General features: G+C 35.1%; 1 protein-coding gene across 5 annotated transcripts in view; it reads right to left on the reverse strand.

The window, feature by feature from the left end:
- Window positions 1–14,250: 14,250 nt before the first annotated feature.
- Window positions 14,251–18,450, reverse strand: part of LOC136027371 (calmodulin-binding transcription activator 1-like) — a 286,895-nt gene continuing 282,695 nt past the window's right edge. For all 5 annotated transcript variants that reach the window (XM_065704557.1, XM_065704554.1, XM_065704556.1 and 2 more), the window contains one exon: window positions 14,251–18,070. In XM_065704557.1, coding sequence (XP_065560629.1) covers window positions 17,965–18,070 — 106 coding nt within the window. In that variant the 3' untranslated portion in view covers window positions 14,251–17,964. The remainder of the gene's footprint in view (window positions 18,071–18,450) is intronic.

Below are 18,450 nucleotides of genomic sequence, written 5' to 3' on the forward strand. Positions count from 1 at the left end.
TGTGGGAATCGCTTGAGTGACTGTTTCGCTGCGGTAATGAAGAAGCCTAATCACTGTGCCAAAAATTTTACTTTAGTTTGGTCGAAACACTCCACAAAAGATCTTTGGTGTCCGTTTGATTGATGTGACGTTATGAGTTGTTCTATATCGTCTTAGATTATGCTACAATTATGCTATCTTAAGGAGGATTATGCTTGGATGCTTTTGGTTCTTAATTATGCTACGTTCCGCATAATTATGCTACATCTGGCAACACTAGTTATCACCCAGTTCAAGAAAAAATCCACGTCAAGCGAAAAAAAATGGTTTTTCTATAGCACATGCAAAAAGTAAATGATACACATGTCTATGTGCCCCTTCTTACAATGTCAAAAAAGAGTGAGGTAACTGGGTGATTTTAGGCTATGAATGATGACGTTCATGCTTACTTGAAACCCAAAAAATTAAGAACAGACGAGCACAGGCACCAAATTGATCGGTATCGTAAAATAGTTTTAGTTGAAAGCCTGTGTTAGATATATTTTGTCTGTAATCTATGGCAAGTGTATTGTCAAAGGGAACAAAACTTTGCTTCCCACATTACTCGTGGTGTTACCTTTCTGCAAATAGATCATCGTTACGTCCGATGACTTTTTTTACTTCCGAGCGATGCAAGATTCAATGTCTTGCGAGATGTCAGATGAATCGAACTTTTCAACACATCTGGCGTCGTCGTTGTTACCAACTCAGGTTCAATTAAGAAACTAAACTTTTAAAAACTGAAGCGCATTTATTATTTTGGCACCTCATCTATGTGGACCAAGAATATCCGCTGGACCATTAAAACGGTTTTGCTATACTTTCTCACAACTGATTAACTTAGGTGCGTCTCATTGTCAAAGGTGCTTTTCTTTCACTTTTGTCACCAAACGAGGTTTATCTGATTTTCGTTATAAGTCGTTAGTTTCTTTTTTTGATAATCTCCTGGTCTAACTAACTGATGAATTAAGTTTCGGAGGTCAGTTTAACTCTGTGTTTACCGCTAAGTTTTTGTTTCTCTAGATCGGATTAGGAAATCCACTCGTTATTTCTCGAGACGTGATAAATTATTCTTACGTTTGGTTTATCTTAGATACTGCTAAGCTATGAACAATTAACGCTGTATAGTCGTTAAACAATAAACGGCGGAGAAATCTAAGCGTTGCACACGAACACACCTAGCATTCAAATTCCTAGTTACATCAAGAATTGTTTATTTGTGCTATTCAAATAACAATTACAATTAATAAGCACGGATTAGTCTAAACACTGAAAAATTTAAGATTCAAAATAAATGAGAATTTAGATTATAGCAAGGAATTCTTATTCTATATGAAAAAAGCAACCCTCGTGACGCTTTGGCAAAATCCATAATTTTACATAAAAATATATTTTTCTTAAATAAATCCATAGTAATCCATGCAGATTACCAGGATTGAAAATCGACCATTGATGGATTTGGAAGAAACAAGTAGTAGTGACGAAAGAGGTGTGCCTGAAAAGGATTGTATTTCTAAAATACTTGCTTCTATTAAACGGGGAATCTAACCAACTACATTGGAAATTTCTTACAAACAATGTAAAGGCAAATGATGGAGTATAGGATAGTTACTTGTGGCCATACCAGTAAAAAAAAACTTGCCCAAATTAGAAACAATCCTGAACATGGCACTCTGGATTGCTCTTGGCTTGTACCCACTCACTTATAGTGATTGTATTAGGAAACTAGTAGGAGTTGTTCCATAAGCTAGGGAATAGCCAAAGCTACTGTTAAGTATTATACCAGGATCCAAGCCTAAGGGGAGCGATACCCTATTCTCACATTTTATCACGGGTGCACTAGCCAGCAGAATAAAATCAGGATTGCATTGTGGCAAGATTTTTCAGCAATCTGTCCGAACTGGTCATTGGATAAAATTCAGGCTGGTTATTTCGAGTTCTCTCCTCGATGGAAGTTGACAACCAAATGTCAGTCTCAAGTTTATACAAGACAAAAAGGAGAACATCCCACATTAACTAAATATTGATGAATTTCTTAGAAAAAAGGCTACAAGGTACAAAGATCCTCGGCCCATTTATGGTGATGGATTCCTGATGCGGAATAAACCTGCCGCAACAGCAATAATCCCGCACACCTATCTTTCCATTCAAAAGCCTCTCCCACCTGAAACCTTAGTTTTGACGGCTGAACTGGCAGCTAAAATTGAATCAATAAGGGCAGTCAAATATATACCTTCCCATTTCAGAAAAGTAGCAACCTTCTCAGATTCTCCGATTGCTCTAAAACTAATGAAAACCTTAACCTGGAACACAAAGGACAAAGATTTGCAGGAGATAAGAGAATAGCTTGTTTCTCTGTCAAAGATTGATATAGCAGTGGCTTTCCAGCATATTCCTAGCCATGTGAGTATCAGCAATGTTTATCGACCGACAGCTAGCTCAAAAGTATTCAATCGCACTTGGAGATGCAATTAAAAACCACCATTCTTATAGAAAGTCTCCTCCTGCTCTGGTTCCGATTTTCAAAGAGCTTGATATAAATTGGGCTTACTTTAAAATGAAAAGATTAGCAGTAATATGAGACGAGAGCAATACAAATGGAAGCAACATAGTGACTTCAATTGTAGACTCTGTAGCTTGACTAAAGAAACTTTGCAACACCTTTTCTTCGAATACACTACAAGTACTTTTGGACTTTATGAACTTCATACTCTATCTCCAAATTTTAAACTTCTGCTAGATATTAGTCTGACTGTGGATGTTCCTTTACCAGCTTCCGTTGAATAGGAGTTTTTCAAAGAGGCTATTGATGTCTTAACAAATTTTGATGTGCTTTGAAGTTTTCTTTTGTATTTTTTAAACTTATGCAGAAGAGATCTTGACCGAGCAGGAAAAGCCATATCAGTACCACTCGGCCTGTGGGCCTTAAAGTCTTCGGAACAGGCAGAATGAGAACATTCACTTTTCACCAGTCAATCATATCCTGTATTATGTATTTAACTGTAATTGAGGTTGTATTATGTATTTTCAATTTTCCTTTTTATTTAAGAGCTACCTGGTCGTTATAAGGTGAAAAATGAGTGAAAAAGAACAATTTGAAGCCGAAACGATCACATTTAAGATTCCATGGGTCTTTTTTAAGAAGAAAAAGAATGGTATTTTAAAAATCATTTCAGCAGTAAAAGAAATCCATGTAAATAAGGGTAAATCTATGGTGGTGGAAACCCTGCATGGTTGTAGCCTTGTTGCTGCCGTTAGTAAATAGTGCAATTTTTAGTGCTTTTTAATCCAAGTAGGACTATTTAAATACTTTTAGGTGTAATTTTTTAATATTATCTCAACAGGTAGTACTTTTTTTGGCGTTTTCAACTTTTCAAATAGACTCTAAACCACTTAATGTTATCGACGGTTTCTTGAATTTTGTTTTCATTTTGAACCCGCTTTTAAGGACACAGACAAAATATATATAATACAGAAGCCCAAGTTAAATAATTTTTTGGTACCAATCAATTTAATGATTGTGCTCGTCTATCTCCAATTTCGCAGGCTTCATTAACGTCATTATGTATTGCCAAAAGGTGCCCGGACACCCGACCCTTATTTAACATTGGAAGATAGGGCACTTACACATCTGTATCATACACATTTTGTCTGTGATTAGGACTTCTATAATCTTACAGTAGACTTCACGATCTGGCAGGATTTTGGAACACATTTTTAAATACGATTTGACTAACTAGGTAATATAAAAAGTGTTATGTTTTTGCCTCGTTACAGCAGACTGACCCTAAATTTTTGGCATTGAAGTTACGTGGAAGTTAATTCGGACAACCCTTTAAAATAAATTACAGCCAGAAACAATTTTTGATATTATGTATGTAAAACCCGAAATTCCTGGTTAATAAACTTAGAAAGGTCATGTTGAGCTGACGAGGGTCTAATAAAATGAATGCTAACTCGCTTGAGCTAACTGTCTTGTTTCAGGGTTCCGAAATATTTTTTCTGCGGCTATATCTTCTGTGGCTATACCTCTACTTTTTATTTAAAATGAACTAAAAGAATTTCTGAAAAAGAAGTTTTTTCACAGGCAAGTAAAGAGCCATATTAAAACAGACCAGCAGAAATAAATTCGTATAATTATTCAAATTCAAAGCAACCAGAAATTACGATTAAAGGATAAATGAAACCTAAAGCGAAACGAAGTTAAATAAACAATCATAGCAAACAATTATACATCATGTATTAACATAAATGGATAAATAAACCTTAAAACAAGAATTTAGCTACTAGTCTTAGCTGTAAAAGTCTAAGGCGTACTGCATCATTTGCGTTTTATTGAAAACTATATGTGTCTTAAGCAGTCCTTGGAAAGAACTAATATAATTAAACTGAAGTCTGAAAGACCAGGACTTTTAGTTTTTTTTTTCGCTGTGTATTTAATTTCAATGTTGTAAGTACAAAAGAAAATATTTGTAATATAATCCGTTTAATTTGAATTTTCAACTTAGGCTTTAGTTGTTTTAAGATTTATTTAGTACCTATCGGATGTTTGTTTGCTGTGATTGTTTATTTATTTCTGTTCGCTTTTGATTCCATTTATTCTTTAAAACTAATTTATGGTCGCTTTGAATTTAAATTGTTATAGAAAATGTTTTTCTGTTAGTTTTAAGTTTGATATATCTCTTTACTTTTCTTTGAAAAACTTTTCCGGAAAGTTTCTTTTCTTTTAAGTAATTTCTGTTCGTTTTTTATTGTCAAAGTCTCAAGTTTTTCGACGTTCCTCATTTCAGCATAATTTTTTTTTGAACATCAAAATTTCATTAAAGCAACAAAACATCAAATTAATGGGTTTTTTTTCAATATTGAAGTTTCGAAGTTCAACATCCGCCTTCAAAGTAGTCACAAATAGATGTAGTAGTAGTTGTAAGCAGTTAGTCACAATTGCAAGTTGTCAAAGTTGAAGGTAGTCACAGTTACAGTCACAACCAGTCTTATTTGCAGCCACAATAGTAGCAGCAGGGCTAGATCGATTAGGTACGGGGACCGATTGGATAATTTTTTGCGGGGTTCCCTCTCTATATTAAATTTTTAACCAAAAAATTTCTTCCTAGAGATCTGTTGGGTTACGACTGATCTAATAATTTAAAAGATATGAAAGGTGTTCCTTAGCATCTTTATTGGGGTGTAAATAGTGCCCCTTTTAGACCCCTTTTGGGTCAAAAAAGCAATATGAATATGGTTCAAAATGACCTTAAGGGGTCTGTGATAGGTGTGCCGCTAAATTGATGTTATGATAAATTTGGTCAGCTATTTTTAAGTAGAAAGCACTATGACTATTTTTAGCTCGATCATCGCTTACGTTGAATGAAGCTAAAGCAAAACATAAGTTCAAGTTTAGTAGTTCTTTGTGGAACTCTTTAGAGAACAAGTGATGTCCTGTAACAGGCCAAACAAATTTATTCATAAATTATTTATGCAGGAATGCAATTCGACAAATCAAGCAGCAGCAGTACCCAAGTAAATCACCTTTGTTGGCTACTTTTCCTGTGAGAAAATGGAGGACTACGTAGGTAATACATACATAGCTGAAGGGTCTGAATGGCTTGTAAATAACACTTGCGTAGTTTACGGCATCTTACCAGGTTTTTACTTGGTTTTATGGTACAATTTGTTGGCATCGAAGATTATGATGGTGCTGCTCTCCTAACATAATATTCTTTTCGGTACTTGTATTTATAATGGTACACACTCGAGAAGTGAATTTAGGTAAATCGTAATAAAATGTACCAAAATATAGTGAAAATATAATACTTTGGAAACGAATTTGAGCTATATTTTTGCATATGTGTTAGCTACATAAAAATGTGTTAGCTACAATTATTTTGCCTATTATGAAGCAAGAATCATTTTCTAACTTTACGCTGTCCAAATACTTTACTCTCACCCCACCCTATGGATGTGCAAATATATAACCCAAACTATGTAGGTCCAATGTATTCTTTACCATGTCATTCGTATTTCAATGAGCATAAGCAAATTGTTTCCTAATACAGACGGATAAAACGGGTTTGTTCTAGAATGTGTATCGTTATATATACAAGTACCTTTTTTTCTTTTGCAGTTTTATTTTTGATTCATTCTTGATCCTCGTCTTAGCGTGGTTGCTTGCCCAGGAATTCTTTGTTCTCCGCTTTCATCTTTTGTAAGTTCTGATTCTTGCTTTTTCTTGTAATTCTCGCTGCTGATTATCTTCTAACTGCATACCGCTTTGTTCTCGCGGTCGTATATCTTCTAACCACATATTTCTCGGTTCTTCATGTTCAATTTGATTCGTTCAGATTCTTATTGTCACATGTCTTCTAACCGCTTGTCTTTTTTCTTCACTTTAATTTTTGAGTCGTTATGATTCTCGCTGCTTCATATCTTTTAACTGTACATTTCTGTATTCTTTAATTTCGCTTTTGACTTGTTCTAATTATCGGTTTCGCCAAAATCTAAATGTCATATTTCATTGATCTTTATTTTCGTTTACCATTGCTTCGAACATTTTTTCAGTGCCTTTTGCCTTAGTTGCTTGAATTGATCTAGTCACTTTTGATGGTCTAGGTCGTTCATTGTCACCCGTCATATATTTACATTTCACAGGTCGTTATCTTGATCTTGCTTTATTTGATGGTCCACTTTGTTCATTTTGAGCTTACACTTTTATCCTCTTTTGTTTTTTTGTGCTCATTTTGTCCTAACGTTAATTTACATTTGTGCGCTTTGATATCATAAAACTGCTTAAAATTCCTTTTTAAATTTAAATTACCGAATATGGGCACATGAATTTGAATATTTTTAGATTTTGTTCAGCAAATGCTTCCGAAACGCTGTATCTTTACTTACAGTCAACAAGATTACTAAACTATTTAGTCTATCCTTGTTTACTGTTGATATCACATACTTTGTTTTTATTGGTTTTAGACTGGAAAATGATCTCTCTCCAGAAGCAAGGCTTGCTGGAATTGTTAAGAACATTTCACAATTTCGGTGATTGGACCAAATTGTTCCAATCGCCCCTTTTCCGGCCCTGAATAGCAGTAGCGGCCATAAAAGTTTCGAGTTAATACCCTTGCCTGTTCCTAAGATATTGCAGATAGGCCTTTTTGATAAATGGGATACATATGTTTTCTTTTTAACTGGCTGAACATAACCCACAAAATTTACAGAAATTTTACCTAAATAGCCCACCCTTAACCTTTTTAGACACATCCAGGATCACACAATCGACAAACTGTATAATTTACATTCCTTGTCCTAGGGATTGTAGGGGCATGGCATGTCCAGCAACTTAACTATTAGAGATTGTGACTATTTCGAATAAAATTGCTTTTTTTAGACCCATATCAGCATTAAGGGGAGAATCTAAAAAAGGCCAGAGGCGGGAGAAGTTGCGGCCCTCCGTTCCTTTTTTAACGTGCCCTTAAAGTTTCAACTTAATACCTTAGCTGTAACTTAGATATTCCTAATGGTCATTTTAAAAACTCTCCTGCATATAGTGTGCTCTGATTTTGCTTGACATCACCCTCAACATTTTTTAAAAGTTTTACCTTTTTGGAGACTCAGGACGAAACATGTCACCTTTCCGCAGTAACCAGCCTTGTATATAAGCAATGGGCAACTTATATCACTTCCTACACTTGCCCCAGGGGCTATAGAGGCTAAGCCATGCCCTGAGGTATGGTTATTTGATTTTTCGACTATTTTGAACAAGATGGCTATTCGATTATTTTGATCAAATATCTTGGAGGGAGGACGGCTAAAAAGGGAATGGAGGGGGAGGGATTGCCCCCTGACGACTTTTTAACATCTTCCTTAACATTCCTAAAAGTTCAAACTTAATACCTCAATTGTTCTGGTGATGTTATAGATGCACCTTTTTGATAAACAAGATGCACATATTATTTTTAGATTCAGTTTAACATGCCCCTCAACATTCGCAAAGTTTCACCTTAATACCCTTAGCTTTTTCGAACAAAAATATATAATCCTGCATGTAAAAAAAGCAAATAGAATAATTTACAATCCTTATCCTGGGGGTTGTGGCGGGCGTTGTATCCCCGGACACACAGTTACAACACCTTTTCAATGTTTTGAGCAAAATCAATTTTCTAAAATTTCATTAGTGATGAGGGGGAGGAGCATCAAAAGGGGCAAGAAAGGCTGGTTACCCTCCGATAGCTCTTGAACATCCCCTGAAATTTTCTACTTAATACCCACAGCTATAGGTTTCACCTTAATGCCCATATTTTTTTCAGATACACCCAAAATCAAATATTTCCACTTATACAAATGATAAATCTTCCATATAAACAATTAGCAAATTGCATAATTTACAATCCTTGCCCTGGGGCTATGAGGGCATGTCATCCCTGATAATATAACTATTAATACTAGTTTGAACAAAAAGACAATTACAAAATTTTGATCGGTGTTGAGCAGGGGGACACCTAAAAGGAGCATAGAGGGGGGAGGGAGTTTATTGCCCTAAAATGTCCTTCATTATCTCTTCAACATACCTTGAAACCTTAAACTTAATACCCTGGGTCGTTATATTGCCCAATATTCCCTTTTTACAACTAGCTAGCACACAGTGTTTTGATTGTGTTAGACATCCCTCTCAACATTTTTTAAAAGTTTCCAACCCTTAATACCCTAGGCCTTTTTAGAGACCTAAGAAAAAACATAACCCCTTTTCAAATAAAAATCCTTGTATGTTAGCAACAGGCAAATTGCGTAACTTATAACCCTGGCCCAGATATTGGGGGTAAACGTGTCAACCCCAGAGGCATATTTATTTGGCCTATGAACTATTTTGAATAGAATGATTATCTAAACATTTTGATCTGATGTATCTGGGGAAAAGTAAATTGGGTGGGACAGTCCTTTGATATTTTTAACACTTAACAAGGTCATTAAAACCTTAAATTTCCAATCAAATTTTCACCCAATTCCACAAAAAGATAATATGCTAACAACGAGTAGCATGCATAGCTTACAGCCTTCTATTGGGGGCTTGGGGGGTTCAGCCACGGAAGCATAGATGTTTGGTTTTGGACTATTTTGTATAAAACACTATTTCAGTTTTTATCGAATATATTTGGGGAAAAATGGTGCGCGAGGGAGGGGGGGGGGTTTCCCTCAGAAAATTTTTGACTCTTAATAAGGGCACTAGAACTTTCGATTTCTAATAAAACTAGCCTTCTTCAAATTGTGAACAACTAAAGCTTCCATAAAAACCTTCTACGTTAACAACGGGCAACTAGCATAAATTATAGCCCTTACCCAGGGGGCTGGGAGGCTATAAAACCTGTAACCATGGTTATGTGATCTTCAGACTATTTTGAAAAAAATGGCTATCTCAGAATTTCGATCAGGCATTTGGGTAAAAAGGGCGGGGGGGGGGGTGGTTGCCCGACAGTCACTTCTTACTCTTTAAAAGGGCTCTAAAAGTTCCAATTTTCAATAGAAGTAGCTCTCTCCGAAGATTATACGACCATACATTCCATATGAAGTGCCTTCGATGGAAAAAATAAGCCTTACGGTTCTTTACTATAGGTGGCGCTATAGCGTCGTTGCCTGTGACAAAAGTTCTGTAAGCGACATTTTATGGTCCTATCGACCGCACAGTTATCCTGTATGCCGAATAACAAACAAACAAAGCCTTTTCCACAATCAGAATTTCAAAGACAACTCTCTTCCATTGGCTAAGTAATGTTTTGAAGAATTATGTAGGCTAATTGTAAATATAATAATACCCAAGACGGAGGTACCCTTATTTTTGCTAGGTCACAATATTTGTTTATAAAATAGGGCAATTTAGAAAATAACTCGGCTGGTCATTTTCAAGTAACGCCTCGATGGAAGTTGACCATTTTTTAACAACCCAGAAGATCTGAAGCTAGCACATGCAAGAGCGAAATAAAAAAAAAATTCTTATTTTGTTTGAAAACAACTGCGTGTGCGTGTTGCACAACCCGTTGTAAAAATGTTGGAAGGTGATACTTTTTTATAGTAGTATTTTAGGTGGTTCTGACTAGTACCATCAATTCTGTTCCAGTGGCACTCTTGGCTGCAGTGGGTCCCAACGCATTGCCCGTCATCCAAACAAAAATTGTTAGGTAAATCTTTGCCTATCATATTTTTCCGTCAGTGAAATGTGTTATTATTATATGTGCACCTTTCATCAAGACCAGAAGAGACAAAATTGCAGTAAATATCGATTTATCTACATGAAACAATTATAAAAGCCAATAATTTCGTTAACGACTGATCTTGTAATTGTACAAAATAAAAGCTTGTGAAAAAAAAAATAAAGAAAAAAATAACAAGCTAAGTAGAAGCAAAACAAAACCAATAGGAAAGTGAGGCATTAATAAAGAGCTAAGCGAGGTCTCCAAAATAGCGGGCGCTTCAAGTGGCAAATTTAACATGGCCTTAAAATAAAATATAACAATAAGATCTCCGAAACGTCTGATTTCATTTTTATACATTCATAAGCTTCTAGATATCCTTTGTAACATTAAAACAACAAGAGCTAAAAGCTTATATGGAACTTGTGACAAGGTCAAAAGAGCCAAGAGCCCAGAGCTCATGTGGCAGGAGCTCTAGCAAAATTCCAAGAATCAATAGGTTAATTTAAAAGGAAAATCAGAAGCTTGATGTTGGTCGGGATTTAAAATAAGAGCTCTGAGACACGAGGTCCTTCTAAATATCAAAATTCATTAAGATCCGATCACCCACTCGTAAGTTAAAAATATCTCATTTTTTCCAATTTTTTCTCTCCCTTCAGCCCCCTCCCCAGATGGTCAAATTGGGGAAAACGACTTTATCAAGTCAATTTGTGCAGGTCTCTGACATGCCTACCAATTTTCACGTCTAGAAGCACCAAGCTCGCCAAAACACTGGATCTCCCAACTCCCCCAAAGAGAGCGGGATCCAGTCCGATTACGTCAATCCCGTATCTACACGACATTTGCTTATTCTACCCACCAGGTTTTATCCCCAACTCTCAACCCTAAGCGTATTCCAAGATTTGCGGTTCCCCCCTCCGACACCCCACCCCAATGTCACCAGATCTGGTTGGGATTTAAAATAAGAGCTCTGAGTTACTTTTAATTTCAAATTTCATTAAGATCCGGTCACGCGCTCTTAAGTGAAAAATACCTATATTTTTCTAATTTTCCGAATTAATTCCTCCTCAAACTCCCCCAAAGAGAGTGGATTCAGTCCGAGTATGTCAATCACGTATCTACACGACATTTGCTTATTCTACACATCAAGGTTCCCCCTCCCCAACTCCCCCCAATGACACTAGATCCGGTCGGGATTTAAAATAAGAGATCTGAGTTACAATTTCCTTCTAAATAAGAAATTTCATTAAGATCCGATCACCCGTTCGTAAGTTAAAAATGCCTAATTTTTTCTAATTTTTCCGAATTAACCGTCCCCCACTCCCCGGATGGTTGAATTGCAGAAACGATTATTTCTAATTTAATATGGTATGGTTTCTATTACGCCTGCCAAATTTCATTGTCCTAGCTTTTCTGGAAGTGCCTAAACTAGCAAAACCGGGACCGACAGACAGACCTACAGAATTTGCGACCACTATATGTCACTTGGTAAATACTAAGTGCCATAAAAACTATTAAATTATTTTAAGGCCTAGCGGAAGTCCAAGCATTCTTCTCCATAGTCAATTCTTCTTCAGAGACGGCAACTCGGTCAAAGACAAAGTTATCAGTTTTCTTCGTCGCTTCAACTAAACGAGTTGAACTAAAGGGGTTTCTCACTCATAATTACGATTAGGCGCAGGCAATTCTTCTTGTATTTATTTATCCTTAGCAATTCTTCTTGTAATTATTTATGCAATATAATTTGTTATATATATAATTATTAACCGGCAGTTTGGTGTTTGCACGCTACTTATTCTTCAGACTCTGTTTAAACCGGTTACAACTAACTAATTCTTCACTGAATCGCTCAAAAACAATCCGAGTGATTAGTCTCTTCGCCTAATTTATACATTCTCAAGAGCTCCGATTGCAGCTACTTCTAGTCTTTTGAGGGGAATATTTGACTTCGGAACACAAATGTATAAAGTATATGAAGGGACTGCAGTTCCTACTAAACATCGAATTTAAAAATACTTTACGAACGGTCACCCGTTCTTAAGTTAAAAAAACACCTCAACTTTTCTATTTTTTCCGAACTAACACCCCCTCCAACTCCCCCAAAGAGAGCAGATTTAGTCAGGTTATGTCAATCACGTACCTAGGACTTGTGCTTATTCTTCCCACCAAGTTTCATCCTGATCTCTCCACTATAAACGTTTTCCAAGATTTCCGCCCCCTCCAAATCCCCCCAGTGACACTGGATCCAGTAGAAATTTAAAATAATAGATCTGATTTACGAAGTCCTTCTAATATGAAATTTCATTAAGATCCGACCACTTCTTCGTAAGTTAAAAATACCTCATTTTTCTAATTTTTAAGAATTAACCCTTCCCCCAATTCCCCCAAAGAGAGTGAATCCGTTCCGGTTATATCAATCACGTATCTAGGACTTGTGCTTGTTTTTCCCACCAAGTTTTATCCCGATCCCTCTATTCTAAGCGTTTTCCAAGATTTTAGGTCCGGTCGGAATCTAAAAAAGAGCTCTTTGACACGATATCCTTCTAAATATCAAATTTAATCAAAATCCCATCATCCATGTTCGTAAGCAAAAAATATCACATTTTTTCTAATTTTTCCAAATCAACCATACCCCCAATCCCTCCAGATGGTCGAATCGGGGAAACGATTATTTTTAATTTAATCTCGTCTTGTCCCTGATACGCCTGCCAAATTTCATCATCCTAGCTTATCTCGAAGTGCCTAAACTAGCAAAACCGGGACCAACAAACAGACCGACAGAATTTGCGATCGCTTTATGTCATTTGGTAAATATCAAGTGCCATAAAAACCACCGAAATCACTAATTCAGGAACGTTAGGCAATCTCCAAATGATTAGGAGGTATAAAAAGATTCTTTGAGAGCCCGTCCTGCTTCTAAATGCTTTACTTCAGAAAAAAACCCACAGTTTTCTTATAAGTAGACTGGTGTAGGGATACTCACGCTGTTTGGCAAATTGTAAGATAGATAGCACCTTATTTTTTCATAGCCATCATCTTTTACGTTTAAATATTGTTAGAATTGCAATATTTTTACTTTCAAAATATTTACCTCTAGTGTGGGTAGCTAACATGGAAATGCATAAATTCATCAGCATTGCCAAATAAAAAAATTGGCAGGCAAAACTCTTTGAAGCTTCGTTCGATCGGAAAAATCCGTTGACAAGACAAGAAATCTAGTCGTTTTATTAAATTCATGTCAAGACAATTATTACGTGACTTATTTCTGTTGACCGACTATTACTAATTATGGTTTCAGTTAATTTCTAGCATTTAAATTTCACCATATTTTTTTTTTAACAATATAAATTATTTTTAGAAGAATTGAAAGCAAAACAGCGAATATATCCGATAAGTCACTTTTCCGATTCGTTCTGATACGAAGTTGGAATATTTTGTTTTATATGGAAGATTAAGAAAACTTAATATTTTCTCAAATATGTGATATAGCAGAAAAAGCTGTTTCACCAAACTTTTTACACATTTGCATACCTACAATAGACTCATACTAGTTTTCTTCCACAAACCCAACTGTCACCCAAAAAGAAATATACTCTAAACATTTTTGTCTTTCGCCGATGAAAAAAACGCCAAAAGTGGGACTTGAGGCCGCAATCCAGTAATTAAGAGTTTGTTGACACGCTCTAAAAACTGAGTCAGCAAGGCTTACTTAAACAAATCTATATGTGAGAATAAAAGGTTTCCTACAACTACGAGTAGGGTTTTAATAAAGATTTTGGAGATTAGCCTATTAGTATATAGGGTGCTACCCAACTAAGTAGAATAGTGTAACATGGGGATTTCTTTGAAGCCGCTATTTTGGCGACCAGGTATTGTCAAATCGCAAACCTTTCATTCAAAACCCTTTAGTTTATGACTAAAAACAAAAACCTTCCCCCCTCACACGTCCCCATACAAGCCTGAATAACACAATGTTATTTCCAAAAAAAAATTGTTCGCGTCTCAACTCTTATAGTATTATTCTGTAGTCGCAGCTGTACCTACATAAAAACATAAATTTCAAAAGGGAAACTTTATATTGCTAGCTTTCCTTAGACTACATAGTACTATGAAAAGGAATAAAATACAAAATAATGCAAAGAATCGATATAAACTTTGGCAAACAAGCAACTTTTAAAATATAAAAAAGAACGTAGGACAGGTTGTGAAGGTTAACAATTGATTTAAAAAGTGGGTTTACGGTTAAAAATTAATCACAACAGCTTGAAGAACAGCTCAAGATTAAGTAGTCTATAAATTGGCGAATAGCTTGAGAATACTATAGGTGGCTGGAAGTCTAAACTACTGAAATACTGTTAAGATAGTATAAAACAACTGTTAATAAATACTTTTTGCATTAGTTCAAGGTTGATTTAAAATACTTGCAGAAGATATGAAACTGTCTTTAATTTCTTAAAAACTGCTTTTTTAGCTCGTTTCTAGTTGGACGAAAAAACATAGCAACAGTAGAATATTGAAAATTAAAAAAGATCAAGGAAATGCAGTTCTATATCTCCAAAATCCTAATTACGTAGAATTAGTTTCAGGTTTGACCCTCATCTCCAATCAAAATGATAAAATTCTTCATATATTACATGGTCTTCAATTATTTGGTTGCAATTTAAAAAATGATCTTCTCCTTGGTTATATCCTAACCCCTCTTAAATGTCTAGCTCCCTCCCTTGAACAAAAACTCTAGCTATTCTTAAATTCGCAAATTTGCACAAAACTAGAAAATGAAAAAGAAAAAGAAACACAACAACAAACAAATAAAAAAATGACGTCAAATTGTAAAAGACAGAAACAAATTGTACTGGAGGCAAAGGCAGGTAAAACGAAGGTAGCCATACTGGGGAAAGATGATACCTTGGAATCCAAATTTTCATTTGAAATCTGACTAGTGAATTCAAGTGAGGGAGCAATAGATAGAAACGTAAGTATAAATTGAATATTAGTCATTGCTAACCAATTTAACGTGAAAAACAAGTCAAGGAAGTAGATGGGAAAGGTGAAAAGGGACGAAGCATAAAACATCTCAGCTAAAAAAGTTAGAATGCTTGAAAGTCTATAGTACGAGAACTTAGAAAGCGACAAACGAAAAATATTGTTTAAATTCTCTTTACTTTTTCTATGTCCTTTGCTACGACTTTAGAAGAGATAAGGGACTTGATGTTTCATCTCAATAATGTGATTTTAAATTTGGTAATAGAAGGCAATAGGCGATTTTCAGCTTTTTTTTAAGAAAAAAGTCAATAAAGCCGAAAAAAGACGCAAAAATTAACAAAATCTCCGCATCTGACTTCTGAAGCCAAATTTAACGGTTTAAATAAAAACAATTCCAATAAAACTTAAACGGGAAAAATGAATTTAAAATACAAAATTCAACATCTTATAATTCATGAAGGCCTTTGCAACCAATTTAGCATCAAAATTCAAATCAAATTTTACAACAAAACATTTTAATGGAACATTTAATATATTCAATGGCGGCAACCATTTACTGAATTAAGCTAAAGACACATGGATACATAAGATGCAATAGTTACTGCTCTGAAAAATGGTCTTTAAAGTACAGAGTAATAGTACGGCAGCATAATAGTAGACTTAAAAATAAAAGAATAAATAAACTCAGAGCAACATTTACTGTTGAAACTTTTAATTTTAACGCTTTGGGGTTGTTTCGCTGACAATTGCCCTATCAAAGTGATTCAAGTAGGTAGCGGCAAAATACCAAAGTTACTGTGGAGTATCATAGAGAGTAAGGGCGTGAATTTGGCACCTGGTTTTTACTGTTTTAAAAAGTAGAGTTGAGAGAAAGAGTCAAACTTTAGCGTAAAGAGCGGGACGTTGAGGAGGGAATGTCTTAATGTCTTAAGTTTTAATGTCGCTCCTTACTTTCAGCTAAAGAAACTTGTATTTTTTTATATTTAATATCTAAATTTATTGACTTATTATTATTATTTAAGAATTAACGACGCTTCTTGACTACTATGGTCCCTGCGTCGGCCCTGCAGTGCATTCCTGCAGCTTGATTCGATCTCTGGGTCTCGTATTACCAAGCTAAGGTCAAATCCACTGCGACATCACAGGACTAAATTTATTGACTTTGAAGTAGCACTTGTGGTATTTAAACCTTGTGCCAACCAAACTGCGTTTTGATCTGTAATGAAAGCAGTTTTCCGTGTCCACTCGGAGATAATCAGCATATCCTGAGCGAGATAAACGGTATCTATGCAGGTATATTTTAATTATATATAGAGGTGGTTAGATATTTAATATAATAGTGGGAATTGAATGAAGTAAAATCCCAAGATTTAGAGCTGGAGTCCACATTTATTATTTGGCTAAATGATGATGTGGCTCAGCTATAGTTACTTTCATAGTTAACGACTTGCAGTTATTCCCATGACATCCTCCGGCCAAACTGATTAAAATTTTTATTAGGTAGTGGGAAATTGCATACTTCCTGCTGAGTCTCATTAAAGAGCAAGATAATGATTTTAGCATGTTGAATTTTAGCGGTTGGGTATTTTTACTTCTACAATTTTCGCAATCCCCATAATTTTAGGAGTTTGATCTCGATTTTCTCAAGGCTAAGACAACAGGAGCGAGAGTCAGAATCTAGAGTGCTAAGGTTCTAGGATTCGGAGCTATAGTTAGAACTTTCAATTTGAAAAAAATAAGATCGCTCATTGATTTAGGCTAAGAATGAAGAGTAATGTGTAAAATTAAAGAAGGACTGTAGAGTAGTACTAACTTACAGCTAAAGGAGTTGGCATAAAAAAAAACTAAACAAAATCTAGCATCTATTTATTTATTTTTTATTTTTAAATAGTACCAGATTGTCACTTCACAATTTTTTTTTGTCAAAAAGATGGATTCTAGTCAAAAATATATTGCTTTCTCCTTAAGAGTCCAAAAAGACCTAATCTACATTGTACTTCATTGTTGTATTAATAACCAAATTTGTTTTTGAAACTGTTTAATATGTAACTGTTCAATATGTTCAATGCAACGGTATTGGTAGTTCTCAACCTAAATCATTTGGACCTTAAATTAAAGACCTTAGAGCCTTATGCTTTCAGTTTGAAAAAGAAAGCTATCATTCTGTAGGCTCAAGGCGAAATGGAATGGGAGTAAACATGCATGGGGAGACACCCTTAGAATTTTACCATTCTGAACGAAGACCACGGACAGTAGAAATATTTGTCATTTGATTTTTTTTATGAAAAGGCTCTAAATTGTTCAGATATTATTCTTTGTTTATATTTTAGAAGCTACAGTAGATTTCTCTTAAGGGAAGTTTTAGAATAGACTGAGAAGTAACAAATTACAGTTGTATCACTAATAGCCGAAAATTCAAAGGTTTAACAGTTTTTTAAACTGGGGCATATAGTCCCATTATTCTTTTAACTTAGATCATTTAACTAGAAACAACTACAACAAATAGTACATTTGATTTCAATAGTATATCATTTTGCACTAAAGTAGGATGAAAAATGATGCAAAAAAAGAAAAAAATTATCTTTTTCTTAAAGCAGAATAGTAATGTTGCATAACAAATTCAAAGTGTCAAAAGTTCCCTGAGCTACCAGGTGATTTAAAAAATACTGCACATGATAAAAAATGCATCTTAAGAAGTATTTCAAACTTGAGCTCCACTTCTTCACAAAATTACTTAAGATAGCACAGGCATTTCACTAGTATTGTGCACAAGTACAGTGAAATCAGGCTACTGTTTCTTACTAGAAGAAGGCATCCCCGGAAGCAGATGTGAGGAATAGGCTCCTTCTGATTGCTTCATGCTCTGTGCAGCCAATGCTCTCTCCCTCTGCAATCTGAATAAAAAGAATATAAATGGTTAGAAGCTATATCAAACATAACCAATTTCTCCCAATTCTTTTCCACTAACTCAAACCAACTACCCGAATTCTGGAAAACTTCCGATAATCCCACATTCTGTTTTATTACCAAACCGTTAGAAAGAAAGAATAAAATGGTCATAGAAATCCTAGAAAACTCGGGTGTCACAGTTATATCTAACATCCATGAAATATTTTTTCGCCTCTAAATATCTTTTCTTTCTGTAAAAAGTCAGAAGAGATCATTGATTTTGTACTTTAGAACATTATAGTGTGCTAATTAAAATCGCCAGTCTTCTAAGCTGAATATAATTACAAGTTTTATTTCCATTCTAACTTAAGCAGTAAGTTTTTAC

This window comes from Artemia franciscana, chromosome 5 (genome assembly GCF_032884065.1).
Source record: "Artemia franciscana chromosome 5, ASM3288406v1, whole genome shotgun sequence".
Classification (NCBI taxonomy): Eukaryota; Metazoa; Arthropoda; class Branchiopoda; order Anostraca; family Artemiidae; genus Artemia; species Artemia franciscana.